The 27,983-nt window shown below is 53.5% G+C and overlaps 1 protein-coding gene and 1 long non-coding RNA gene across 2 annotated transcripts; one reads left to right on the top strand and one right to left on the bottom strand.

Moving 5' to 3' along the window:
• The first annotated feature begins 12 nt into the window (after positions 1 to 12).
• ADAM8 (ADAM metallopeptidase domain 8) lies at positions 13 to 26,430 on the top strand. Its single transcript, XM_072629143.1, has 24 exons — positions 13 to 356; positions 7,029 to 7,144; positions 9,346 to 9,422; positions 9,698 to 9,779; positions 9,875 to 9,951; positions 10,676 to 10,865; positions 11,295 to 11,360; positions 11,474 to 11,542; positions 11,912 to 12,081; positions 12,999 to 13,080; positions 13,493 to 13,641; positions 14,239 to 14,422; positions 14,624 to 14,713; positions 16,455 to 16,644; positions 17,073 to 17,145; positions 17,563 to 17,725; positions 18,029 to 18,106; positions 21,181 to 21,265; positions 22,081 to 22,192; positions 23,193 to 23,340; positions 23,642 to 23,710; positions 24,161 to 24,211; positions 24,907 to 24,978; positions 25,312 to 26,430. The coding sequence occupies exons 1-24, from the start codon at positions 272 to 274 to the stop codon at positions 25,357 to 25,359; spliced, it is 2,526 nt and encodes an 841-aa protein (XP_072485244.1). The 5' UTR covers positions 13 to 271; the 3' UTR covers positions 25,360 to 26,430.
• Positions 17,093 to 25,316, bottom strand: LOC140517687 (uncharacterized). The gene is made up of 3 exons (XR_011971729.1): positions 24,531 to 25,316; positions 17,478 to 23,870; positions 17,093 to 17,175 (listed from the first exon to the last, which is right to left on the bottom strand). It is a non-coding gene; the product is annotated as an uncharacterized lncRNA (long non-coding RNA).
• Positions 26,431 to 27,983: the final 1,553 nt, after the last annotated feature.

The following is a 27,983-nucleotide window of genomic DNA, read 5'->3' as shown; positions in this document are numbered from 1 at the left end:
GGACTCGGAGGCCCCAGGGCCAAGTAGTGCCCTACCTAGTCCGCCTGGAGAGAAGTATCTGGAGGTGGTCCCTACCAGGGCTGAGAAGGAGGAGACTGAAGAGGAAGAGGAAGGAGGGGGACCGCCGCCCCCTCCCTTCCTCTGCTTGTGCCCCACAACGCAGGGTGGAGCCCCCACAGACCTGGCACTGCCAGCTGCCGCCCGGGGTGCACCTCAGGAGAGCAAGCTCTCTGTGCGCGGGAGCCAGGGCCCGTCCGGCGGAGTCGGGACCATGTGCGACTCCCTCCTATGCTGCTGCCTTTTTGGCCTAGTCCTGGTCCTCGCCATGAGCCCGCCCAGCGCCCTGGGGCTCTCTGGTGAGTGGTGAGGGGACGCTTGGGGGATATGGGGCTAGGGAACCCAAGCGGCGCAGCCCAGGGAGGAATGCACCTCACCTCTCTTCCCTGGGCTGTTTACTTCGCCCCCCTTCCCCGGGATTGGGTCCCTGGATCATTCCCCGGTTCCTGAGCTGGATCCAGGGGTCTCCAGGCGGGGTCCCTGAACCTTCAAGTCTCAGACCTGCGTCCTAGGTCAGATGGGTCCGAGATTCGGGAGCTCCTGGTGGATTTGGCCCCTAAGCTTTGGGAGAAGGGAAGTGAGTCAGGCAGGCGGCGCTGAGTGCGCCCTATCTGAAGTCCAGTCACTCCTCCGGGGAGTCAGAGCCCTGGCTAATAGGGACCAGAGAGGGGTAGGCAGGCAGACGGACCCCCACAGCAGCTTGGATGAGTGATCTGGGAAGGGTCAGTGGAGCTACGAACTCCCCCAAGAGCCCTCTCTTTCGCCTCCTGCTTAGCCCCTGAGCCCAAATGGCTGGGGAAGGAGAGGGACCATTGCTGATTCTCCGAGCGGCCAGGTCCAGGGAAGCCACTTTGACCCCTGGCTCTTCTGCAAGTATTCGCCTAGTTGACTCACTTACTCCAGGCCAATTCTTGGACTTCCCCGAAGATCGGACCTGGGCAGGACCTCGGGACCACCTAGTTGGTCCAAGCCCCCATTTTACAGTGGGGAGGAGGTATCAGGGCCCAGAGAGGGGAAGGCACCTGCTCCGGGTCACGCAGCCGCCTTCGGAACTGGAATTCGGAGGCCAGGGCTCGACGCTTCTGTCCAGTTCGTAGGGCCTTAGGGGACTGAGGTGGGGTGGGGGGCTGCGGATTCCGAAGGCGATTGGCCGGACCTGTTGAGTAGCCCGTGACCGTGGGGTAAGGAGGAGGGAGTGTGATTTCCCCTATTAGCCGTGACTAATCGAGGTGAATCATCCGGTCTCTGGTGATGTGGGGGACTGGGAGGTTGCCGGAGGCACTCTCAGCAAATCTGGGACTAACCTAAGGGACTCACGCCGAGTAGGGATTTGGGGAAGGAGGCCCAAGGCGTGGATTCTTTCCGAGTGTGGAAGCCCCTCCCTCCCCTCAAGTCTCCCCCGGCTGTCGGAAGCGCGCGGATGCAAAGGACTGTGATTCCGAGCCCTAGGAGATTCTGTAGTGGGACTCCTGACTCCCGACTGACCTCCCATACCTGGCCCTGGGATTGTGCCCTTCCCTGGGGCCCAGGGCTTCCTTTCTTCTTAGTTCTGGACATGTGCGCCCACCAGGGGCTGTGTGACTTTGGACAAGTCACAATCCTTCCCTGAGGCAAGTGAGCCCCCTGATCCAGGCACTGGGTTTATCTGAGGGTTGTGAGAATGGAAGATGATGGATGTTTAGGGCATTCTGGGTGCAATTTCTTTATTATTGAGGGAAGGGGGAGAGGTTCAGTCTGCCCTGGTTGCTCAGAAAACCCTAGGAAATGGGGGTCCTGCCCCTCCCTGGAAAATTCCTATGTTTCTATAACTGCTGAGTGACTGGGGTTGGGGGGGCAGGGTGGGAGGTGAGGGGCAAGGAGGCCTAAGCCCACTGAGCCTGGGGAAAGCCACAAATAGTGTGTATGATGGGGTCAGTGCACCTGGAGAAACCTGGGTTTGAATATCATCCCTTCCAGGGACAGGTTCCTCATTTGGCTCCAGGATGGCCCATGTGTGGGGAAGAGCTGGGTTTGTGTTTTGCGTTGGAGCAGCTGGTACCGCCCACTTGCCTTGCCCTACCCCGGATTGGATTTCTTTCCTTTCAGTGGAACCACAGGAATAGGGTTAGGGTTAGGGTTAGAGTTGTCTCAGCTGAACTCCCTCCCTCACACAATGGGACTGGCTGTGGTCAGCTGGCTACCTGTTCCCTTTCCCAGCTGCCCCTGTATACTTACACCACCGTCATCTGGGGTGGCTGCGATAACAAGGTACAGAGCAGCTAAGTGATTCTTGCAGGGTCTCACAGCCAGCAAATGTTAGCCCCCTAGCTCACCTCAGGACTCCCTCTGCCCTTCCCTTCCTCCTGAGCCTCCCCCATACCCCCATGCAGATACAGCCTGTTTGTGCTTTGTAAGCAGTTCCTCTCCCCATGAGCATGCAAGCTCAAATCCCTTTCTCTTTCTCTGTGTCTCCAACCCTTACCTCTGGAGCTTGGAACATAGGACATAGTGAACATAAATTTCTTGTGGCCTGAGAGTAAGGTAAAGCAGGCCCTTAATATCCCTATGCTACAGGTGAGCCAACTAAGGTGTGGAGTAACTGCTCAGTACGTTAGAAAGACTCCTCTGCTAAAAGCCAGGAACCTGGACCCAGAGCCAGCTGAGTGTCCCTTGTCCTCTACCACTCCCACCTCCTACTCTCCTGTAAAATGAAAAAATGGAAAGTGGTGTGATGGGGTGACCAAGGTCATTCGAGTCCTGAGTTCAAATGCTGGACAAAGGGGAAGGAGGAAGTGGGGGGACAAGGGATAGAGAGAGGGAGAGACTATGACAGAGGCACAGTGACACAGAGAGTCTATGACAGGCAGAAAATGTCAGAGAAAAGTCTAGGTCTCGGTTCCTTCTTTCACTTGGGTTCTAGGATTTTAGGCCTCGAAGGGCCATTACAGGTTATCCAGGCCAGCCACCCCATTTTACATGTAGGGACTGAGGCTAGAGGTGCCCAGGGTCATAATGGAGCTAAGAGGTGGAGAATCTAGCCCCAGGGTTGGGTGGGGTCCTATGCCTCAAATCTTGAGGCCTCTTGTGGCTCATCTTGGGAGCTCAGAGCAGTCAACTAGGTTTATTAAGTGCCTACTGAATGCCAGGCACTGTGCTAAGAATGGGTATGAAGGCTGTCCCCTCAAACCCCTGGGGGTACATAGCCCATTTTACGGATGAAGCTTGAGGCCCATCCAGGATGTCACACTGGCACAGGATTTTGGAGGCCATTTATCTAGTCTAGCCTGTACGTGCGCACAAGTGCCAGTTGCCTCATCCCCCAACAAACTCTTATTCAGCCTCTTCTTGCAGACCTCTGGGATGAAGAACTCATCACCTCCCCTCTCCAGGTTGCTCCCAAGTCTGCCCTTTGGGGTCCTTTACCACAGGACAGACATAAAGCCAGAATCTCTCCCATTCTGAGCTGTTTTTTCTTCAGAGTATCTATGCCCATTGCCTTTAACTGGTACCCTTAGGTGACATGGGCCAGAGGAAGCCCTTTCCCATCCTGAGTGTCCTGCTCTGGATGCTTAAGCTTATCTGGCAGCCTGCCCAACCAGCCATAGCCAGCTCTTTTAACCCACAGTCCACCAGCGTTGGTCCTGCCCTGGACTTGGAGAGAGAAGGCCTGACCCAGAATGCCCCGGGGGTGTAGTAGTCCAGAGGTGATGAGGGCCTGCACCAGAGTGGGGGCAGTGTTAGAGGCAAGGAGGAGGGGTATTAGATGACAGGAAGGTGAAATCTACAAGAGATATGGCAGAGTTAAAATTGAAAAGAGAAGTTGCAGAGGTGAAATTGATACAAAGGTATAATTGACAACAGGCAGAGGTAAAATTGACAAAAGATGTAACAGAAGTTGAATTGATAAAAGGTGTAACAGGTGGAATGGACAAAAGGTAAAGTTGAAATTGCCAAAAGATGTTGCAGAGGTGAGATCCACAGGTTGCTTAGACATCTTGGATATGAAAGAGTGAGAGATAGTGAGTAGTCCAGGAGGTTGGGAGCCTGACGATTCAGTTGGAAGAACATGGTGCCCTGGACAGAAATAGGGAAGCTAACAAGAAGGGAGAGTTTAGGAGAGACCTTGCTTTCTCTGAATGTGAGTTGTATGTTGATGTTCCCTGGTCCCACATCTCATTGACCCTGCTGTGACCAGTTCTGGCAGATGGGAGATGCCTTGGCCACAGCTGTGCAGTAGTGATAGGGGGCAGTCAGAGGACCTGGGTTTGAATTCTGTGCAAATTTGGGGCAGGTCACTTCCCCTGCCTAGGCTTCTGTTTCTTCATCTGCAACATGAGGAATCTCTAGCAACCATTTAAAAAAATTTTTTGAGTTCCACATTCTATCACTCCCCTCCCTGGGATGCTTAGCAATCAGATATAGATTATACATGTGCAATTACGTAAAACATTTCCATATTAGTCTAACCCTAACCCACATTAGTCATTTTGTACAAGAAGACTCAAAAAAGAAAACAAAAAGTGAAAACTAGCCTGATTCAGTCTGTATTCAATCAATAATCTTTGTCTGGAGGTGGATAGTCTGCTTTGTCATAAGTCCTCTGGGATGGTCTTGAATTATTGTATTTCTGAGAATGGTCTAGCATCCCTTTCTGCTTCTCTGAGTCCCACAGTCTCCATTGGCCACCTCAATGTCTGTGGCCCCATGTGTACTTCTCCTGCATCTCTGATGGGCAGGCTGATCAGGAGAGGCTGGACAACTCATATTGCTGTGGTCTTAAGATGCTGGTGCTTGCTGGGGTCTGGAGAGGATGACCAGCAAATGGTCTGGGTCCTCTATGCTGGGGAGGAGGGCAGAGGAGAGGCCTGGAAGCCTCCCTGCCCTGGAAAAGAATGTGGCCCTGCAGGATGGGTGGAGGTAGGGAGGTATCTAGGTGTCCCTGACACTCCCTGTATCTGGGCCAGGGCCAAGGTAGTGGTTGAGCATTAGGGCAAGAGGCCCATGGGGGCTTCCAGCAGTGGGCTTGTCTGTTTCTCCATTTTACCAACTGTTTCTGAAATAATGGGCAGCTAAGGTGGCTCAGTGGATAGAGTATAGGGCCAGGAGTCAGGAAGACCTGAGATAAAGTTTGACCTCAGATACTTACTAGATGTGTGACCCTGGGCCAGTCACTTCACCCTGTTTGTCTCAGTTTCCTCATCTCTAAAATGAGTTAGAGAAGGAAATAGCAAACCAGTCCAGTATCTTTGCCAGGAAAACCCCAAATCGATATGAATAGCCAGTTTTGAGATGAAGAAACCAAAGCTATCTGTAGTCATATAAAAAGAAGATCTAAATCACTACTGATTAGAGAAATGTAAATTAAAACGACTGAGGTAATACCTCATACTTATTAGGTTGGCTAATATGACAAAACAGGAAAATGATAAATGTTGGAGAAGATGTGGGAAAATTGTATTGGTGGAGTTGTGAACTGATCCAATCATTCTGGAGAGTAATTAGAAACTATGCCAAAGTGCGAACTGTGGATACCCTTTGATCCAGTAATACCCTTGCTAGGTCTGTATTCTGAAGAGATCATTAAAAAGGGAAAAGGACCCACATCTACAAAAATATTTATAGCAGCTCTTTCTGTGTTGGCAAAGAATTGCAAATGGAGGAGATGCCCATCAATTGGGGAATGGCTGAACAAGTTGTGGTATATGAATGTGATGGAATACTATTATGCTATAAGAAATGATGAGCCGGCACACTTCAGAAAAACCTAGAAAGACCTATATGAACTGATACTGAGTGAAATAAACAGAACCAGAGAACACTGTATAGTTAGAGCTATGATGATCAGCCTTGATAGACTTAGCTCTTCTCAGCAATGCAAGGATCTAAGACAATTATCTAAGACAATTCTACAATATTCATGATGGAAAATACTATCCACATCCAGAAAAAGAACTATAGAATTTGAATGCAGATTGAAGCATTTTCACTTTTTTATTTTTTTCTTTCTCGTGGTTTTTCCCTTTTCTGATTCTTCTTTCACAATATGACTAATGTAGAAATATGTTTAACGTGATTGCACACGTATAGCCTGTATCAGATTGCTTTCTGTCTTGGGAAAGGGGGAGGGGAGAAAGGGAGAAAAGTTTGGACTCAAAATCTTACAAAAATGAATGTTGAAAATGATCTTTATGTGTAATTAGAAAAAAAAATACTATTAAGTGGGGAGAAAAATAAGAAAACTCCAAATGGGATCACAGCAACTCAGACAAGACTGAAAATACCTGAATAATAACAACAAATCTGAAATGATGGTCGAGATTGTTCGAGTGTCTTTGGGTATGTGTGTAAATCTGTCTGCCTAGGCAGGCAGTGCCCGAGGGGTGGGAAGAGCTCAGCTGCAGGTCAGTGATGCCCTTTTCCCCCCAGGACAGATTCATTTCTCTATGACAGACTTGTTCTCACTGCCTCAGGATTTAGGGCGAGGCATTGGCTGGCCAAGGCTGTGGGGCAAACTGAGCTCTGGACTCTCCACCTCCTGCCTTTTCGTCCTCTTGGAGCTGAGGCTGGTACCTGTGGGAGGGATAGAATCTGAGCTGCCGCTTCCATTCATCGATGCCTCTTCCACCTCCATGACCACCACCACCACCACCTCCTCCACCTCCACCTCCACCACCACCACCACTACCTCCTCCTCCTCCTCCTTCTCCTTCTCCCCCTTCCCCCTCCTCCTCCCCCACTTCTCTGGCTGCTTGGTCAGAGATGATAGGGGTGCTGATGATCTGGGCAAGACTGCCCCTTGGACTCTGGAAGATGGAAGAAGATGCTGGAACTGGAGGGGAAGAGTGGGAGAGGAAACTCTTGCCCCAATCTTTGGTCACCACAAAGCAGACTGAGACCATGCGAGCCACAAGCAGTGCTCCTGGCCTCTGCCTCTTCTCTCCACCCCCCCACCCTTTTCTCCAGCATCTTCATCCACTGCCTCCCCTCTCCAGGACACTCTGCTCGCCTGCCTCTTCCTGGCCCCTTGACCCATGTGGAGCAGTATGAGGTTGTGTATCCGCTGAAGGTACCCGTGCCCAGGGCCCGGAGAGACCTCTCCTCAGTCCTGGTAAGCCTATCTGACTCTCACCCAGCATGCGCCCTCCTTGGCCTCTCTGCTCTTCATTGTAGACTGCCCCCCTTGAGTCCACATCTGGGAACAACAGGTACTGGGGGTCTTGGCTGCCCAGTTCAGGGGAGACCTCTTTGGTTCTTCCACCTGTAGCTCTAATTCTGATCTCTGCCCTGGCAGTTCATTCAAGGAACCCAGGTCCCTGGCTGGGAGGCAGCAACAGAAATCTGGAGCAGGCATTTCTCAATCTTATCTTCTAAAATCAGCAAACTTTTCTGCAGTTGGCTGGGTGGCTGGGCGAGCAGGCAGGCCAGTGCCAGGGCTGGCTGGGCTTCTTTCCTGGGAGTCAGACCCTCTCTAGCCCCGTCCTTCCTTTGTTGTGCTCTGGCTCAGTAAGTGTGAGGGCAAGCCCGGCAGGGGGCTTTCTCCTGTAAGAGCTGTGATGGGAGGCAGGAACCTGCCCCTATTCACACCAGCAAACATGGTGTAGCCAGCAATTATTAAACTCTTGCTGTGTGCAGTGCCCTGTGCTGGGTCCTGGGGGGACACCCTGACCCAGGGTCATGGGACTGTGAGCACAGGGACTGCCTTTGTGCTCCTCTGTGTATGATCCTGATAGGATGAGACACTGGCAGAAAGAGCTGAGGACGACTCTGTCCACCTACCTCCCAACCTCCTTCCCTACTGCCCAGACCCGACCATGGCCTCTCTGCTCCCTCCCAGCTGCTGCCTTGATCCCACTGACCTTCTTGGGACTGGGACAGTGTTTCTGAGGGTGGATCTGCCCACCTGGGAGCCCTTCTTTTCTCACATGTGGGTGTCCTCCACCCCCTTCCCGTTCTCCTACTGAGGCTTTACCTTTCTTCCCTGGGGAAACCTTGACACCACCCCACCTCATCCCCAGCCTTGGCTCCACCTGTGGTTCCACTACTGTGCTAAGTGGGCCTGGGGCCAGGTGACAACTGGGCCATCAGTCTTCCAGAGAAGAGTCCTGCCTTCTGATTCTCTGTGCCTAAGTGCACACAAGTGGTGCTTACTAAACACGGGTTGGGAAGGGTATCTCTTCGGGTGGTTTTTGGTTTGTTTTCATAATTTCACAACCTTTCCCAACTTCCTCCTTTTAGTATTTTCAAAAGGGCAGGTCTCAGTGGAAACAGCAAAGTCTTAAGTCAGACTCCAGGCTTTCCTTTAGTCAGAAAAATTCCATCTCCATCTTCGACAGCCACCTCTGGCTGCCTTGTTGCAGGCAGAGGCTCTTAGCCCCTCTGGCTGAGATGAGGTCATCTCACTGAAGCCTCCAAGCCAAAAGCCAGTGGGTCCCAGGTGATCCGGCCAGAGTCAGAATGAGCCCACCATAGCAGTGGGCCAGCAGGCCACAGCTCCTAGCCCTCTCTGGATGCTGGAAGCCCAGACACTTTTAGCCTTGGCCACTTCCTGCCCCTCTGTTGCTGGAGCAACTGCTGGCCCACCATGACCAGGACTCTGAGTTGGGTGGCCAGAGGATCTTCCGTGCCTGTCCACCTCCTCTTTCAGTTCCAGCTCCCACTGTCAGCAGGGCTCCTCCTCTCTCTTTGCGGGCACCTGCCTTGTCCCAAAGCCAGGAGTGGATTCCAACTCCAGAAGAGAGTGAACGTCAAGGATCAGCTGAGACCTGTAGCCAGGGGCCCTCCACCTATATAAAGGATTCAAGTAGCTAGCTGAGTCATTCTGTGGGTCTGGTGACATTCTGTGGAGAGTCACGAACTTTGGTGAAGGGAGCCAAAGCCCCAGCTGGGAGGGGAAATGGAGAGCAGTAGATGGACCTCCATCCTGCTGCTTCTGAGGGGGAAATCCATTCTACAAAATAGTTTTGGGTACTTGCAAGGAAAGGTGGTAGGGACTGAGGCAGAAAAGGAAGGGGCCCAAAGCCCATAATGGTTACAAAGGAGAAATGGCGGTCCTGAGGCTGTCTGGGCAGAGCTGGGCTCAGACCCAAGTGTCACCAGCACTGTGGCCATGGACTTGCATGTGCCAGATGACTAGAGTGCCCTGCAGGGACCACTCGAGGTGTTAGGCATGAGAAAGGAGCTGAGGGTGGATCCACTTCCAGCCTGGGTCCCTTGCCAGCCACCATAGACCCTCCCCATGTGTGCCCATGCCCCAGACGAGGGTTGGATGGCACACTCGACCTTAACAAATGTCCATTTTGTTGAGTTCAGACTCTGTATCCAGAAAACCTCCGTTATGTCCTGGGTCTGAGAGGGAGTAACTTCACCCTGCACCTGCGCAGGAACAGGTGAGTGTAGAAGTACCTTGAGGAGACATTACATGGTCCCTCACGGACCTGGGGTTCTGTCCAACTCCATTGGGCTCCATTCTGGAGGGAAGTAGGGGGCCCCAGCACCCCTCCTGCTGTCCCCTGATAGAATCATGGCCTCCCAGTCTCCAAGTGAACTCACCTGTCTGTGAGATGTGAAAGACCACAGGGAGAAGGGAATAGTGAGAAACCTTGAGGGAGACGCAATGAGGCTCTGGAGATGGGAGAGGAGGTCAGCAGCCACTGTCTTACAGGGACCTGATGGGGGCCAGCTACACGGAGACCTATACCTTGGCCAATGGCACCGAGGTGACCGAACAGCCTAGAGACCTGCAGGTAGGGAAGTGGCTATGGGCACAGCGCTGGGGACAGGGAGGGTTCCCCACTCAGGTGGTGGGCCCCTCCTGTGACCCCATGTCCTGTTGGTCCAGGACCATTGCTTCTACCAGGGCCATGTTGAGGGGCACCAGGACTCTGCAGCCAGTGTCAGTGCCTGCCACGGGATCAGGTAGGCCGCTGTCACCCACCATCCACTCCCAGAGGCAGTAATTAAGGCTCTGCATGGCTTCCAGGTTACTGAACCCTCTTCCTCTCAGTGCCCCTGGGAGTTAAAGAATGGAAAGGTTATTGGGCCCATTTTGCAGATGAAGATACTAAGGTTCAGGACAGAGCAGTACAGCAGCTGGGCCCTCAAGGCTGGACATGGCCCAGTCTTGGCTGCTTTCACAGAGGGTCCATATTCCCCCGCCCAAGAGAACATTCTGAACACACCGAAGCCGCCTCCCTCTCTCCCTGCTGTCCATCGTCTCATCTCCCACCCCGGATGTCCCTAGAGGGTAGGATGTTGCAGCAGAAGCCACACTTGGCAGGCTGTTCTGCCTTTCTCCTGGCCAGAGATTAAGATCAGATATCTACAAGTTGGGCTGGAGCCCAGCAAGGCTGTCGGCCCCTCACCCAGCTCATCCTCCCAGGGGCAGTTCTGCCTTTCCAGATCCCTGGGAGCATTCCCAGTGGGTGTGACAGTCGTCCCTGTTCATGTGGTGCCCCAGCTCTGCCAGCTCCTTAGCCCAGGGAAAGGTCCTAGCAAAGGATGTGTTGGCTGGCTCACGGACCAACGGGGCTACAGGCAGGACACCAGGGCCTGGCCACAGGTGTGCTGGGGCTGAGGGGCTGTGGAAGGGGTCCCCTTGGGGCTCTGGATTAGCGAGGGGACATCCTGGCTGTGTTTGCAGGGGATTCTTCAAGATGGGCTCCACTGTCCATGTCATTGAGCCCCTGGAGGGTGCTGGCCACGGGGGTGGACATGCAGTTTACAGAGCAGAGCATCTCGTTCAGAAGCTAGTGACATGTGGGGTCAGCAATGCCACCCTGGAAGAGGATCTGGAACCCAGGATGGCTGCAGCTCAAAAGCCATGGAACTGGGTGAGGCCCTGGGTGTGGCTGCCTGGACCAGGGCATGACTGTTAGAGAGCCTGCACCAGCCCCTGTACCCTCTTCACTCAGCAGTCAGAGATCCAAGGCTCCTGGGCTCTGGGGAGAGGGTCCTCCCTCTGGGGCTTGGTTCAGGGGTCTGGGTCTTCCCCTGGTTTTGGCTGAGAGCCCCTCTCTCAGTCACAAAATGGCCTTAGAATTGCTAAGGACCATCAGGTATCAGGGCTCAGAGGGTGGAAGGGCTGGTCCCCAGACCTCTGGGATTGGGGGTCTCCCTGCCAGGATTTCAGTCCCAGCCCTACTGGAGTCAGCCCAGGGCACTCCTCCTGGGAAGGGGAGAAGGGCAGTCTGGACCCAGGGCTGGAGCAAGGTCAAGGTCTTGCTTCCCTGACACATTTGGGTTCTTGGTTTCTCCCTCAGAAATCCGGGACCAGACCAAAGGAAACCCGCTACGTGGAACTCTTTGTGGTTGTGGATTACACAGAGGTGAGAGGCAGGATGAGGCCCATGACCCTCCCATTCCAACCCTAACTTTGTTTATTCCCCTTGGGCTGAGGCCTGGAGAGGAGCTCAGAGGTAACCACTCTTTCCTTCCCTAGTATGTGAGTTTTCGGAGCCGAGAGGATATCCGGAGTCGGGTGAAAGAGATTGTAAATCATGTGGACAAGGTGAGCTCTTTATGGGGAGGACCTCCAACCCCTACACTTCAACGACCCTCCCCCCTCCTCCTCGCATAACCCCTACACCCTTGACCCTCCCCCTGGCATGGCCCCCAGGGTCCTCCCACCTCCCCCTGTTGTGGCACCCACCCCCATGACCCTCCCCATCTTGGTTTCTGTGGGAGGTATCTGCCCCAGGAAAGCTCCTACCCTTCCCCTTCCAGGCCAGAATGACTTGGGGGGTTGGGGGTGGGCAGGGCCCCTGTGTTGGGACAGGCCTGGACCCATCTGGCCATGGTGAAGAGGGCTTCTTGAGACAGGCTGGCCATTCTGGGCCAGAGCTGGCCTGGCTTCACTGGCCACATGCTGTCCTCACAGCTTTACCAGGAGCTCAACTTCCGTGTGGTCCTCATTGGCCTTGAAATATGGGACCGTGGGGACAAGGCCCAGATCAGCAGCAACCCCGACTCCACACTGGACAACTTCCTCAGGTGGCGGAGCCAGGAGCTTGTCCCTCGAAAAAAGCATGACAACGCACAGCTGATCACGTAAGTGCTCATGCTGAGAGGTGCAGCAGGGCCAGGAATGGTGTCCCTGGTGGCTTTCCCTTAGAGACTGCCTGAGTGGCAGAAGGAAGTGAAGGCCTGAAGCCAGAGGAGACAAGCACCAGGCATAGGCTGTGCACTCAGGGGACAGCAGTCAGTATTTTCACTTTGGGCCCAGTTCAGGAGGATCAGGGAGCCATTGGGGTTTCTAGGGCAGGTTGGGGTGGTCAGAACACCGCTGGAAGCCAGAGGTGGGGGCAAGGGAGTGGGAGTCAGTCTCTGATGGAGTTTGAGGGATGAAGGCCTATGTCTGGGTGACAATGGTGCCCTTGGCAGTGCAAGGGAAGAAGGGAGGAGGGCAGAGAGCTCAAGGAGTGGGCACTGCCACCAGAAGGAGAGCTTTCTGTGGGTCAGGCAGAGCTGGTAATCGATGCCTTGCCCCCTGGCACAGTTATCTCCACAGTCCCTCCATAGTGAGTGACTATACTTGTTATGGAAGTTGGTGAGATAGCACCATCTTATTCCTTGGACCTGGGGGGGATGGGCATCCTCCAGGCTTGGGAGAGGACTTCCCAGGTAGAAGGCTGTGATCCCTCCTGTCCCCAAGGAGAATGGTCCACAAGCTCCCCTGGAAAGCCAAAGACGAGGAGTTCTGGGACAGAGAGTGTCGGGATGGCTCAGCTTCAAGGGAAAGAGCATTTAGATGTGGACAGAGAGTTGAGTGGAGGGCACTCTATGAGGGAGGAAGAGCATGGGTAAAGGCAAGAAGGGTGTCACCTATAAGAGTGGAGAGGACCCCCAAGAGTGATTAGGGGTGGCTGCAAGGCTTGGCCTCCCCCACCCAGCAGAGGAGTTTGAGCTTGGGCATGGCTGGTTTCCTGGGGACTGGGTTCAAGGGGTATCAATAACTTCTCTCTTAGGGGTGTGGATTTCGAGAAAACGACAGTGGGGCTGGCCAGAGTAGCCTCCATGTGTACTACGGGCTCTGGGGCTGTGAACCAGGTGAGCATGTGTGAAGGCCACTGATCCCAGAGCCAGGCTCCTGAGCTGGAGGGCTGTGGACCACATTCTGGGAGCCCCCAGCCTGGTGCTGCTGTTAAGCAGATGCTTTGGGGTCCCCACCCTGTAGCCTCCCAGTAGGACCAATAGACCCCTTATCTGTGATCACTTTTTTTGTCTTCTCAAGTCTTTTGGGTGGTGGGGCATGCATTAGGTTAGGTTCAAATTGAAGTCACTGGGGCTCTGAGACTGTTTTCCATTGATCCTTATGGCTTGTGTCCCTGGTTTCTCTGCCCTCTTTCTCCCCACTGCCCCTTGGCTGGATGGAGCTAGGAGGGCGGGGTCACTGGTTCGTCACCCAGCCCACCACTAGGCTGGCTGATGTGACCATCCATCCATCCTCCTCCCTTCCCAGGACCACCATGTCAATCCTATTGGAGTGGCATCAACCATAGCTCATGAAATGGGACACAACCTGGGCATGGACCATGATGAAAACATCGCTGGCTGCTACTGTCATGAGCAGAAGCAGAATGGTGGGTGCATCATGGCAGCCAGCATCAGGTAGGGGTAGCCACCAAGGTGAACTCCAGGGAATGGCATGGGCCAAGCCTCCAGGCCCTGGTGGCCTGGTGGGATCTGAGCCCTGGAGCTTGGAGGGGTGGCCAGCTTGCCCTCCCTTCCTTGTAGTTGGGCACCATGCTCGGTGGCTCTCATGACTTTTCTGAGAAAGGGCATAGTGAGGGTTGGGATAGAGGGTAAGCTTGGCCCCTCTCCCTCTGCCAGCCCCACACTCTGCTGGCTCCGTAACCCGCTTGTGAGACCTGAGCTCCCCGAAGGGTCCTTCTCCCTCCTCCTTCACTCACGGTGCCCAGAAGCTCCCAGCACACCTTTGTCCTGTTCCCTGTGCTCATTTGGTAATAGAAATGGGTTTTCCTAAGAGTTTAGTAGATTTTTGGAAAATGACAACTATTTCCTGAAGTGCAGAGGTCTGGGATCCTGTTCTGGGACCCAGGTCAGATGTGGCCGGCGTAGGCTGTACTCTCTGCTTCCAGGCTAGGGCTGCCTGGCCCTGGCTCCTTCCTCTCCCTCCCACAGGTGGGTGAGCTTGCTTTGTGACCCCTCTGAGTGCCATCTCCAATGCTTTCTTCTCTCTGGCAGTACTGTCTTCCCCAAAACATTCAGCAGCTGCAGCAGGAACAACCTGGAGAATTTTGTTGGAAATAACATCTTCCAGACAAGTTGCCTGACAAACTTTCCAAAGCTGGATGAGATCTATGGGGGACCCGTGTGTGGAAACAGATTTGTGGAGCATGGGGAGGAATGTGACTGTGGCAGCCCAGAGGTATGTGGGCTCATGGATGTGGCCAGGCCAGGCCAGGCAGGGCAGGGTCTGAAGTCACTCCCGCTATGGATCCTATCCCTCTTCAGAGTGGAAGCTGTAGGGTCCCCAGATGCCCTATAGAAGGAAGCCTGCCATGTAGCTGTTGGGATATGACACACCACAGACCAGGTCCCTCATAGTTCTGTCTCCTCCCCTGAGCAGGAGTGCACAAACCACTGCTGTAATGCCACCACGTGCAGACTGGTCATGGGAGCCACATGTGCGCATGGAGAATGTTGCCACAAGTGTCAGGTAAGGCAGCCATTAACCAAGGTCCTCTGAGGGATAGCATGGGTGGCCCCTACCTTGTGTTCCTCTTAGTGTCCAGCCCACCCCAAGCTCTTCGCTGTCAGGGACACACTAGAGGGATGAAGAAAGCAGTACGTCATTTGTTCAATACCTGCTATGCGCCAGGCTCGTCATGGGGTGACAAGATCCTGCTGCGTCAGTGCACCTTGGCCCCCCTGACCCCTGCCTAGCCCCAGCCAGCCTCCTCTTTGGTCTGTCTCTGTCTTCTGGAATGAGATCTGGCCCAGGGGCCAGGAGCTGGGTTTGGTTTTGACCATGTCAAAGAGTTTCCCTTCCTTCCTTCCTGCTGCCAGCTACTCTCTGACTTATATCATCAGGGCATGTGTTCAAGCCACCCAGCCAGCTTTTGTGAGGGCCTGAGAAGGGAGTACAGTAGGCAGTTTATTTTGGCAGTGGTACCTAATGGAGAAACTCTTTTAGGGGCTTTATCCAACAGTACTGGGGAAAGTAATAGGAAAGTGAATGGGAAGGGTGGGAGAGGAGAAAAGGGGATGGAAGAGGGAGGCTTTGGGGAGCTGGCATTGCAAATACTGAGCAGCCAATACCCAGGCACTGGAGCTCAGGAGGGAAGTGAGGGCCAGCTGTCCAGATGGGGGAGAAATCTGCTAAGACATGATTGTGGGGCTTCTAGGAGCACTGAGAGAGTGTGTAGAGGGAAACAGAAAGGACCCGGGACAGAGCCATGGGAGAAGGGGGCAGAGGGGAGGAAGGGGTCCACAGGGACTCTCATCCTGAGTAGGTGGAAGGTGGATGAAGATCTGTAATGGAGACAGATGGTGCAGTCATAGCAGGAGGAAAACTGAGAGAGAGGGGATGGGAAAGGGGCATAGGAGGGAGGGAGGGAGAGGAGGAGGGGGGAGGGGGGAAGAGCACAGGAGCACAGTGTCACAGAAGCTAAGGGAGGGGAGCTTGGGGGTGGGGTGGGAGAGACAGTAGGCAAAAGGAAACTCCACAGGCCAAGAAGTCTGAGAATGAAAAGGCCTTGGACCTGAATGAGAGCTTAGAGGCAGGAAAAAGGAGTGAAAATGAAAGATGTCAATAAAAACTCATTTAAAAAAAGAGTCAGTGAATGAACAAGCATTTATTCAGCACCTCCTGTATACCAGGCTTTACAAATAGCTCATTTTATAGTGAAAGCATGCCATTAACTAGAGATGAGGTGAGGGTACTTGGTCAGAGGTAGACTCTTAATAAGTTAAGAAGGCAGAGGCAGCAGGGCACAGCTTCTGCTAGGAAGGCCTCTACTTGGGGAGTTCTCAGGACTAGGACATGGTTAGGGTCTGTGGGAGAGTGGGAATAGAGCCAGTGGACAGGAGACAGAGCTGTGCCAGGCTTTCCACCTGGAAAGTTTTGGGGAAGCCATGAGAGAGAGTGAGCGCCTTGTTGCAGGGCTGCCAGGGGACCCATACCTAGCTGAGGGGACTTGCTAGAGCAGGATGTGGGCTGTCTGGGTCCTCCAATTTTGATACCTAGGGCAGAACTCTGCCCTTCTATTTCCATCCCTTTGGGGGATTAAAAATGAGGCAAGGAGAGTCAGTGATTGATAGGAAAACAGTAGAAGGGAGGACCCAAGGGGCCAGCCCAGATCCAGGACATGGCATGGAGGGGCAGGGTGCTTAGACCACCCTGGGAAGGAACATCCAGCCCTCAGGTGGGTGACATATCTCTGTTGGCACTGAGGCAGGTGGTACCAGCTGGGCAGATCTGCCGCGAGGCTCAAGACAACTGTGACCTGCCTGAGTACTGTGATGGTCAACAGGGAGAGTGTCCAGAGAACGTCTTCCAAGAAAATGGCACGCCTTGCCAGGATGGTTATTGTTACAACGGGGCCTGTCCCACCCACCAACAGCAGTGCCAGGCACTCTGGGGCAAGGGTGAGGTCCTACGAGGGGCCTCTAAGCTCCTACTGTGCCCCCCGGGATATCTGCTTCATCTGGGTATAAGGGTGGCTCCTAGGGAGAGGAGGGCAGCTGGGACCCAGGAAAGTGTCTAAGCATGAAATTTTGAAGATCGGAAGGCATAAAGGAGCCTGGCCTGCAGGGCTCCAGTTCAGGTGACTCCAGGGGCAGACCACCCTCACTGTGTTTGTCCCTGGGGGGCAGAAGAGCCGGGAGTGATGAGGGGATGTGGATGCCAGGCAGTGAGAGCTGTCCCAGGGCATGGTGGAGCACAGCTGATGCTCAGTGGCCTGGGGTGGGCACCAACCTCGCTCTGAGACACAATAGTGCAAAGCCCCTTATCCAGGGAAGAGCCCACCCTGAGCTGGGTCCGCCTGGGGCTCAGTCCTCTTCTTCCCTGGCAGATGCGTCTGTGGCCTCTGACAGGTGCTTCAGGTTGGATGTACAGGCAGACTGCGAGTCTTGGTCCGAGAGGAGGTGAGCCTGGAACATTTGCTCCCTGGTTACCTAGTGGTTTGGGTGGGGATACAACATGAGGCTAGGGTGTGAACCCACTCCTCTTCCCGCTGGCACCAGCCACACTCCCCACAAGGTTGGCCAGGATTGGCTGCCTGAATTCTGTTCCCTCTGTCTAGACATTGCAGAGTCACAGGCACCTGTTCAATGGCTTACTTGTTAGTAACAATCAAGGCAGGGAAGGGGCCTTGGCCCTCCTTGAATGGTAGGGTTGGGGGGAACGAGGCAGCTGAACCCAAGCCCAGCCCAAACCCCATCCCTGAAGCCCAGCACTGCACTGTCTGGGGGATGACCTGTCAGCTGGTTTGATTCCCTGGGCTGAGCTGGTGGACAGGCCTGAGGAGTCACCCACTGAGTAAAAGCCTTCTCTCCTGGTAGTTTCAACAAGTGTGGGATCCTGCACTGCTCCAGGAGGACAGTCACCCCCAAGGCCTTCTGCACAATCATCATGGGCTGGGCATCGTGTACTATGGCGGGAAAGGGAAAAGATGATGAGCCTTTTGAGATGGTGGTCACTGGGACCAAGTGTGGAGAACGGATGGTGAGTGTGGGCTGCTGGGGCCATGGCCCTCAAGGTGTCAGACCCAGGGAAAAGTCATCCCTCATCCCAAGACATGAGCTTTGTGTATGTGTGTATGTGTGTGTGCATGTGTTGGGGGGGAGGGGGTGGGCAGGCTGGGATGGAGAGGAAAGCCATATGAGTGTTAGGCAAAAACACATGAGCTTTAGCCTCTGCTCAGTCTGTCCAGCAGTGAGCCTTTTCCTGGGCCCTGCAGGGCAGCGGCTTGTGGAGGCCTTAGGGACAGGGCTCCCCCAGACGCCTGCCCCCCTCATCTTGTCCTAGGTTTGCTACAACGGGCACTGTCAGGACCTCCGCGTCTATGGAGCCGAGAACTGCTCTAGTAAATGCAATGGTCGGGGGGTAAGTTCAGACCGCCCCCCTTCCCTTCCATAGGAAACACTTCTCTTCAGGGTTTCCCACATCGCCTTAACCCTCTGCTTTGTTCCCTTACTTGGATGTGGCCTTGGGCCGACTTGGGGAGGCTCATCTTCCCCATGGTGGTGTCTTTATGGGGTATCCTCTTGTGCACCAAGCTTTATTGATCCAGCTTGTGCAAGTATGCCCAGACTACCAGTCTTCTTCCTCCTTCATCTACCCTCTTGATTAGATTTCCAAGACACCAGCAAAACGCATTCTTACTGGCTCTCTCTGGTGCACATTCCAGTCAGTCCCAGGATCTCAAACGGCAGCTGAGAAGAGCTAGGCTAACCCTGTTAGCCACCCACTCCCAGACCAGTCATTCTCTTTTGTGTTCCTTGTCTTCAATGAGCAGCAATGAGTTTGTTTTTTTTAAATTTGCGTATACATTTGAAAAGTTTCATTAATGTTTTCTTTTTACTTACAAACCCTTTCCAGTAGAGCCAATGTGTGAGACATCTCTTGTAGCAATAGTAGAACTAACCAGAGTGACCTCATCGTGAAGGGTGGGCAATGTCCCACACCTCTATTTGTTTTTAATTAACAGAAATCTATTCTTTCCTCCACCCCACCCCCCCAAAAAAATGAAAGAAACAAATCTCCTGTAACAAATATGCTGAGTCAAGCAGAACAGTCCCCTCAGTGTCTGTCATGTCGATGTGTGTGTCTTCTGGGGGATGGGAGGGATGGGGGGGGGGGCATAGTTTGGCAGGTCACCAACTAGCTGTCACTGTCTTCTTCTTGAAGGATGATCAATCAGCTTCTTCCTCCTCAGCCCCCAGCCTTGAAAACACCACCTGTGGTCGCTCTATTCACTTGTTTAGTGGAGGCTTCTGAGACTTGAGCAATGCATTTCTTTAGTCTCTGCCATGACCTAGACACATCTGTTTTTCTGTCTTCCATTTTTGCTTGATCACCAACATACCTCATGTTCCATGGTATCTCAAGGCTCCCAGACTCTCCCTTCCTTCCCTTCACAGATGCCCCTGATGCTAGCTTCTCCTTGTTTTCCCGGAGTCCACTCCCTCCCCACCCCAGCATCTTCTCATGAAGCTAAGAAAACCAGGAGGTAAATAGTAGATGGAATGCTGGGCCTGAGTTCAAATCTAGCCTCAGATGCATGTAACTGTAGGCAAGTCACTTAACCTCTTCTAGTTTTCTTGACTGTGAAATGGGGATGAGACAGCAGCTATCTCTCAAGGTTTGTTATGAGGATCACATGAGATATCTGTTAAGTGCCTACCAAATACTAGGTGCTTAATCCATCCTTCCTTCCTTATATGTGTACCCAGTGCCACAGAGTCAAGTGAGAAATGGACTCCTTTGTTCCCAGGGGGCCAGCATAGACCTGTCCATTCATGGTGGACGTTCTCCTGTGGTGTAACCAAGGCAGGTCTAGTGGTCTCAGAGGCCTGAGGACTTCTTGGCCCAGACTCTAAACACCTGAATCTATGAGCCTTGCCTGAGGCTCCAGGCTGGGCTCTTCCAGGGGAAACAGTTTGTGGCTTGCCAGCCTGGCAGAAGCCTGCAGAATGACAAGGGCTAACTTCTTTAGGCTAGTGTAGGTCAATCCCCATTTTTTATAGATGAGAAGACTGGGGTCCAGAGAGGCTAAGAGGTTTTCCCTAGATGGAGGTTTTGGGAATACCTCTCTCCTGGTTCTCTCTTCTCCAACCCCTCATCCTCTGTCTTCTTTACTGGTTCCTCCTCCAGGTCACACCCTTTAGCTAGAGGTATCTTTTAAGGCTCTGACCTGGGTCTCTCTATACCACTTTCCTTGGTGATTTCATAAGCTCCTATGGATCAGTGCTGGTGGAGCAGCTTCATGGTCCAGGAGATGGAATGTTGGGCCTGGAGTCAGGAAGACCTGAATTCATATCTGGCCTCAGACTGACTAACTGTGTGACCCTGGGCAAGTCACTTTACTGTCTTAGCCTAAGTTTGTTCATCAGTGAAGTGAGCTGGAGAAGGAAATGGCAAATCACTCCTGTGTCTTTGTCAATAAAATCCCAAATGGGGTCACAAAGAGTCAGAGAGGACTGAAAACAACAATGCCAAGGACTCTCAAATCTAACTTTCTTGTCCCAGTCTGTCTCCTGACCTCCAATCTTACATCTCCAACTACCTCTTAGACATCTCCAACTGGATGTCCAATACATCTTAAACATCTCTCCCTAAATGTTCCCCATCTCCTCGGTTCCAAACCTATCCCTGTAGAGGGCAACATCATCATTCCGCTCCTTTGGGCTCCCAACCTCGGGACCATCCTGGACTCTTCACTATCTCTCATCCTCAAATCCAATATGGCAGCAAGACCTGTCAATCTCACCTACAGCGTCTCTCAAATATACCCCTCCTCTCCTCTGGCCCTTCCCCCACCCTGACGTACCCCCTCATCTCCTTGTACCTGGACCATGGTGAGAGTTGCTGGGGGTCTGCCGGCCTCCAGACTCTCCTCACTCCAGGCAGCCCTCCACTCAGCCACTAAAGAGATTTTCCTAAAGCTTAGGTCCATCCACTCATTACACTCCAGAGGCTCCTATCCCATCTCCAAGGCCTTTATAACCTGGCCCATCTTCCCTTTCCCTGACACGTACTTTCGGGTTCAGGGACACTGGTCTTCTGGCAGCCTGACGTGCCTCAAATGATTGTCCTTCTGTCATCAGACCACTGACCTCCAGCTTCGTCTGAGTCCAAACCCAAATCCCACCTGCTTGAGAGCCTTTCCCAGACTGTCCTAATGCTTCCCTATGTTCCTTCTTTCCTGTTTATAGTTTGTTTGTGCAGAGGTGTTTGTTTCTTGACTCTCCCATTGGATTGTGAGCCCCTATGAGGGTATCCCCAGTGCTTAGCATGCACTCAACATCTAATACATGCCTATTGGCTGACAGATCACAGTTGGTAAGGAGCCATTGAGTTCTGAGGATGTGCTATCTTGGCGATGCCAGCTGCTCCCAGTGTGTGGGTAGGTCTTGGTCCTCCTTTTACCCTCTGATACTCTGTTCATGCCCTTACAGGTTTGCAACCACAAAAGAGAATGCCACTGTCAGCCGGGCTGGGCTCCACCCTACTGTCAAGAGAAAGTGGCGTTGGTGACCTCAGGTAGACACCTCTCTCCCCACTGGCTTTGTCACCGTGATGCACGATGCCTTACACTGAGTAGGCATGGGTGTTGTATATAGTGAACAGCCCAGAAGCAGCACTGACATGGTCCAGGTGCCACATCCTAATGGTGGGCCCAGGAGGATGTGGACCCCAAACAGCCACAGATAGTGGTCCCATTGTCCACCCTCCTTTGCCTTTCTCCCTCATCTCCAAGCTTAGATGAACTGTTGTCTATAGCCTGAGTGACCCAATTACCTTGCTGGGCCACAGCTATTTCAAGATCTAGCCCCCACCCCCCTGACCTGTCACTCAAGAGACCATCAGCTGCCTGTTGGTATAATGTGGACCATCTTGCTGTCTCAGCGTCTGTCAGATGGGAGACCATGAGGGGATACCCCCATTCTGGGCCCAGTGGGGAGGGGGAGAGCATAATCAGCTAACCAAAGAGTCTGGGGGGCACTGAGTCAGCCTCGCCATGGGCTGGGTCACTGCTATTGTACAAGTGGGAAAGTACCAGAAGCAGAGAAGGACCTAGCTCAGTCAAACCACAGACCCCTGAGGCAAGCCCTGGTCTTAGGGCTGAGAGGGAGTCAAGAGGGCAGCCTGCCCTTTGTCTTCAGGCTACCAGGGCAGTCTTGGCTGCCAGCCAGCTGGAGTCCGCTCCATAACGTTCCTCTAGTATATCAATCCTTGGTTCTGCTGGTCCGAAGGCTCAGGAAGGAAGGGGGTGCAGAGATGGCCCATGGCAAGACTGCTCCAGTGTGCAAAGAGCCTGGCAAACGTAGTGCTTAACTGCTCCCTTCTCCCCCAAGGGGCCCAGGGAGTGTTGATAGTGGTGCTGGTGACCCTGGCCGTGCTCATCCTGCTGATTGGCGTGATCTTCATTCTCTACAAGCGTCAAATGCTGCCCTCTTGGCCAAAGAGGTGAGAACCATCCAGGGTGCCAGGGCAGCGATTCTCGCGAGCCACCCTGGCCCAGTGGGTCTGGCTCTGGGGAGGAGGAATGTTCTCTGGGTCAGTCTGCTAGGAAGGGCCCCGAATACTGGCAGGGTGGGGGAGGGAGGCAGTAAATCTGGTTTCAAATGTGACAGTAGGTGCATTGGTGGACTCGTTAAGGTTCTGCCCAGTTTACCATCCATGCTTTCGGATGAGCCAAGCAACAACCCTGAGCGCTAGTAGTATTTCCATTTTTCTGAGGAGGAAAGTCATGCTCAGATTGGGCAAGTGACTTGCTCACAGTCACCCAGCTTGCAGGCCCAGAAAGAGGGTTTAGTCTCCTGTCTCTCCTGACACCCACACAAGAGCCCACCCTCCTAGCAGCCAGTAGGGATTGCTTATTCTCAGTAACAGGAGTTCAGACTGAGCCCAACACACCAGGTTTTTCACCCAAAAGCCCTGTACCTGCTGGCATGGGGAATGAGGGGCAGTCCCAGGACCTTTGGTTCCAGTTTGGTTCCCTCCCCTCCCCCCACCTTCTGAATTGGAAAAAGCGACCTGTGCTTTGTGGGAGTTGTGGCTTTGTGGTATGGATACACACCAAGAGCGAACAGGCTCTGCTCTTTTCTGCCAGCGATGCTGCTGAATGCCTGGCAATTCCCAGTAATATGGCAGGGAACCTTGGACAAACCACTGAGCCCCCCCTTCTTCATCTATAGAATGGGAATGATTTCCCAGCTCACTCCCTGCAGTAGTTCTGAGGGGCCTAGGGGAGGGGGGAGTGTGTCAGGGTGATCTAGCCTGTGGGTGTATGTGTATATATGTGTCTGTGTGTATGTGTGAAGTGGGGGGGGGGGGGCATAGGGAGGATGCCTGTGTGCTCAGAGTCCCCGGCCTGCCACACCCCCTGCTTACCCCAAACACTTTGGCATACAAATGCAATTGAGCCCTCCACTCACCTCCAGTTTTCACCTTTTGCTTTCTTCAGGAAAATTGCAACAGAAACCCCTTCTGGCCTCTCCAACCCCTTGTTTCAAAAAGGTGGCAGCACAGCACCAGGACCAGTTTCTACTGCCCCAACCATGCAGACCCCTAAACCCCAGTTTGCTCCTGTGGTCCCTAGGCAGCCACCGGTGGTGAGTACAGCAGTAGTGAAGCAAGTGGCCCTGGGCTGTCCTCACAGGGTTGCCAGCAGAGCCCCAGGTGTGGGAGTGCCTGGTAGAGGAGCCATGAGGAGGATCCAGACTGGGGAAGACCCCCCCCCCCCCATCATCTTTCTGCTACAAGAATAGGTCATTGCTGCCAGGGCCCCTGATCTCCCTCCTAAGAGAGAGATCAGCTGAATCCAGGCATAATCATTGTTCCTAAGTGGTGGTATTGGTGGTCACTTGGATCTTTTGAGGAAGCACGTTTTAACCCTGCCCTGTTTCTTCACAGCCTCCTGCAGCAGCCAGATCTCAGGCCCCCTTCACAGTGCCTGTGTACACCAGGCAAGCCCCTCAGCAGGTAAGTCATCTGCACATTCTGATGGGGATCTGAGGGAACCTGTTTGATGGCAGAGGGAGCCAGCCTTCCTCTGCGAGGGGATGTTGAGCTCCACTTTTGGGGAGGTGAAGGAGGACCATGTATGTGGAAGGGGGCAGGTGGTAGAGCCATGTTGAATTCCCTGGGAAAGAGAAACAATCTAGTGATACCTGGGTCCTCTCCGGGAGGGTTCTCAAAGCAGTAAAAGGGTTCAATTTGACCCTGAGCCTTTGCCTTTATACCCGTGCTCTCCCAAAGACTTCTCTGGGCTTCCCTTCTCTGGACCTCTGGACATTCTCCATGAGCCACAAGCCCGCCTTGTGGTGCTTAATGGCTCTAGACATGGTTAGCCCTGCAGTCCAGGTTGGGGACAAAGCCAGCACAGAAGTGGCCACAGGCTGATATCCCCCCTCCTCTTCCTTTCTCTCTCAGAGCAAGCCTGCACCGCCCAGCAAACCACTTCCGGAGCTGAAACCTAAGCAGGTGAGGCAGCTCTGAGGTCAAGGAGAGCATTCCCCTGAAGGAGACTCGGGGGGTGGTAGACAACTGCCTTGATCCTCTTGGATACCTCACATCCAAGGACAGTCACCCCCTCCACTCTGCCCCTGAACCGAGCCCACAGACTCAGACTTTCCACTTTCCAGGGAGCAGAGGAGCAACCCTGCTCACTCTGACTGATCCATATTGCCCTTTTCTGTGCATGTCTTCTTTCTGATCCACACTCCTGTCTTCATGTTGGGGACTGGGGGGGTGGGGGGTGGGGTGCAGGAACCATAAACAGAAGTAACATCTGACATCTTACTCCAAGGCATATCAAGTCTGGACACCAGGCCACTGGACACCAGGCCCATGGCTTCCTCTTTTTTCTTTCTGCCCCACCTAGGAAGGAGGAGGGAGGTTGTATTAACCCAGCCTGACCTGAGTTTGGGGCTGTGCTGCAGCTTAGAGGCGAGGGGCTGACCCCCTCACCCATCTGCCTTAAGCCCTTGGCTGGTTGGTTTGTGGTGGTAGGTTAACAGGTCCATCCCCATTTTAATAGGCATCCTTCTTCCCTACTGTGGTTGGTTCCACCATAGGCCTTGCTGAGCTGGGGTACTGGAGGCCATTTGGGGCAACTAGAGAGCAGAGCCAGGCCTGGGAAATATGGGAAATATGAGAGATCTGACTTTGCCTTTCAGGTGGTCAAGCCAACTTCTGCTCCTCCACCACCACCTGTAAAACCTCCAGCTGTGACTGCCTTGAAGACCCAGGTAAGATGCCCTTGGAAGGACCCATGAGGCCTCAGGGCTTCTGTCCCCTTGCAGAGGCTAGGGTACTTTTAAAAATCATGCATATGGAGGGTGCTGTCCAGGTTTGACCTTTGGGCTGAAGAACTCACCTGGGGTTGCTGCCCTTATAAATCTGGGGTTTCCATCTGTCCTGCGGCAGCAGTCTCTAACCTTGTGGGGCCTTTTCACTCAGGAAGGTGAAAGCCCAGTTTGACCCTGGATCATCACACTGGGGAACTCAGTTACCAGCTTAGGGGGGAGTAAGCTGCCTAAAAGAAACATGCTTCTCAAGAGACTACCTTTTCCTTCTCTAAGGGAGCTGGTCCCAAGGTGGCTCTGATGCCACCAGTCCAGCGCAGGTGACTGTAAACCTGGGCCAGGCTGAAGAGACTTGGGGCCAAGACAAAAGAATCAGCTGGCTACTTGATGGTCCCCAATCCTTGCTTGATGTGTAATCTGTCATCTGCAATGCAGGGAAGGAAGTTGCAGCCTGACTGGTTGTCTCCCCTGAGACACACACATCTGGCAACCCTCAAACATCCCCCAGAGCTGGGGCTGGTGTTTGCCTGTCTGGAGAGCCAAGACCTTCTGAGAGGAGGCAAAAGGCCGGCCCTGAGCTGGTGCCCAGATGTTTTCCTGTCTCTGTGGGCCTTTCCCCTCTTCACTTCCCATGGAGTCTTTGGGGCTCCCTAAGAATCCTACAGACTCCTCTGCTCACAGGAACAGTGGTTCCCACCCTTCCTATACCCTGCATCCTCAGGGGACAGTCCAGGCTGTTGCACACCGCAGGATCTTCCTCGCACATTCACAAGGCAGCCCTTGTGTGGGATGGACATTTCTCAGGGACAGTGATTTCACTCCATTCATTTCAAGTGGTCCCCAAAAGGCAGTAGCTTTCCATGTCTGCCAGACATCCAGGGACAAATAAGCCTCTAAGTCAAAGCCCCTGTCAGGTACACTGACCAGCTGTGAACAGTATGCCTGCCAGACTCCCCATGGCTTGACTTTATCATGAGACCACACTCACTTGCTTTAGTCTGAATCTGGCTTGATGTGCAATATAGCCCAAGGCAGCAACATCTCTAGGGGCCCCCAACATGCTTGGCACATGGACTGGAGGCCCCCCAATATGCCTGGCACACAGGCTGGGATCTCTGCTCATCTCAGGTTTAGGATAACTGTGTCTGCTGCTCCAGCAAGACTGAAGGTGCTTTTCTGATTAGTCTTCATTGCTGAAAATGCTGCAGCTTATCGTTAAATTATTCTATGAGAATCTTTGGGATAAAGGGGAAATGCCATGAATATTTTTATAACATTGGAAACTCAACCCTAATCTTTAATCTGCTTGTTTTTATGGGACTCTGTGGAGTCTGGAGCTTGTCATTTTGACCACACTTATATACTGGTTTTGTGAAAATAAAATACTTAAAAGGACTTGTGTCTGGGTGGTCTCTCTGTCCGTGTTCTCTCTTCACAAAGTCCAGCTCTCAGCCCAGGTGAGTCTGGAGGAAGGGACATCTCTCTCCATAGGGTTCTCAGTGACTGCTCCTTAATGTGCTTGATGGCAAGAGACCTGGGTACTCTGACATCACATATTGCAGAATGGGTGCCTGGGCTGCCCCTCACCCCTACTCTGAAGGCCTGGATTCCTCATGGTCTCTGGGTCCTGTGAGCCTCACCTATTTCCTGAGATATGTGTGTGTTTGAGAGGGAGGGTTGGGGTACTCTAGGACAGTGATTTGTACGAAATCTTGACAGGAGGCCAGATGAACCTCATTTAACATCTAGGGTGTCTCAAGGTGGGGGGGGGGGGGTCTAGCAAGGTAAAGACTCTGATCCCAGAGGCCAACCTGACCATTCTGGCCTACAGAAACTGGCACCTGGATAAGCCACATCATCCTCAATGGGGGCCTTGGGTGTCCAAGCTTGGCTTGGTGGGACCTGCCTGAACCCACCCAGTGTGGGGGTGGGGTGGCCAGGGTCTGTCATTCCCAACTCAGGAAACTGCAGTGACCAGAGGGAGCAGGGCTGGCCTGTAGGATCAGACATAGGTGGCTCCTGGCTCCTGGCTCTGAGCTAGTCTTTGGGGCTTCCACCACCTCTCACTTCCCAGGGATCCCCAAACTGCTTCTGTCATGTACTTTCTAGGGGCTTTGTAGGAATAAATGGAAGAGGAGACAGAAAAGAGGCCCAACTCTCCTCTAGAGGACCAGGCTGGTGTTGGCACACTTCCACCCCCCAATAAAGGCACCTGAGGGGTTGCTTCCTCCTCCAGAAGTGGCAGAACTGATGGGTCAAAGGCCAGACCAGCACCCCCAGGCAGGAGGAGGGGAAGCTGGCCAGGTGAATTGCCAGTGGAGATGGCTCAGCCCCAAGGTAGCCTGGGTGTGGTCAGTCAATGAACACCCATGAAGTGCTTTCTGCGTGACAGGCCCTGGTCCCCAGAGCACTCAACCTATCAGGAGGCAAAGGGGAGAAATGGAATTGTCTCTGAGAACACGAACACGAAGGGGTATGAGAAAGAGCCTTGAGAAGCCTAGAGGCGGAGGCGGAGACCAGAATGGGTTACAAGCTGGTCAAGGGTAACTGGGGATGAGACCCCCTGGGGGGGAAGGGATCTCCCAATGCTGCCAGGTTAGGAAGGTCCCTGTGAGGGCCCATCTTTGGCCTCTCGCAGGCAGTGGGCGAGCCCAGTGCCCTCCTTTCACAGGAGAGGAGATGGAGGCAAACTTCCTCAAGCGCATACCTGCCCCAGGACTTGAACCCAGGGCTTCCTAGAGCCCTCCTAGAGTCCAGGACGCTGAGCTGCCTGGACAGAACCTCCTTCTGAGGGGGCCTAAGAGACCAGTTGACGGGCTGGGGAACTGAGGCTGGCATTTGAAGCCAGATCCTGAGTGAAGGAGCTCTGGGATCTGGCCTGAGGCCCCCCGCCCCTTCCTCGCCTCTAACTTCGCGGGCACGTGGGCGATCAATAAATACAAGTGGGC

Source organism: Notamacropus eugenii, chromosome 1, assembly GCF_028372415.1.
Source record: "Notamacropus eugenii isolate mMacEug1 chromosome 1, mMacEug1.pri_v2, whole genome shotgun sequence".
Classification (NCBI taxonomy): domain Eukaryota; kingdom Metazoa; phylum Chordata; class Mammalia; order Diprotodontia; family Macropodidae; genus Notamacropus; species Notamacropus eugenii.
The sequence above is the reverse complement of the archived record's forward strand: the minus strand, read 5'-3'. Positions and strand labels throughout refer to the sequence as shown.

Bases quoted from the DNA above. Each gene is read 5' to 3' on its own strand.
- ADAM8 (XM_072629143.1), top strand. From the start codon at position 272: ATGTGCGACTCCCTCCTATGCTGCTGCCTTTTTGGCCTAGTCCTGGTC. The intron at 11,361-11,473 runs GTGAGAGGCAGG...TTCCTTCCCTAG, and splicing joins TGGTTGTGGATTACACAGAG to TATGTGAGTTTTCGGAGCCG. The intron at 23,711-24,160 runs GTAAGTCATCTG...TTTCTCTCTCAG, and splicing joins CCAGGCAAGCCCCTCAGCAG to AGCAAGCCTGCACCGCCCAG.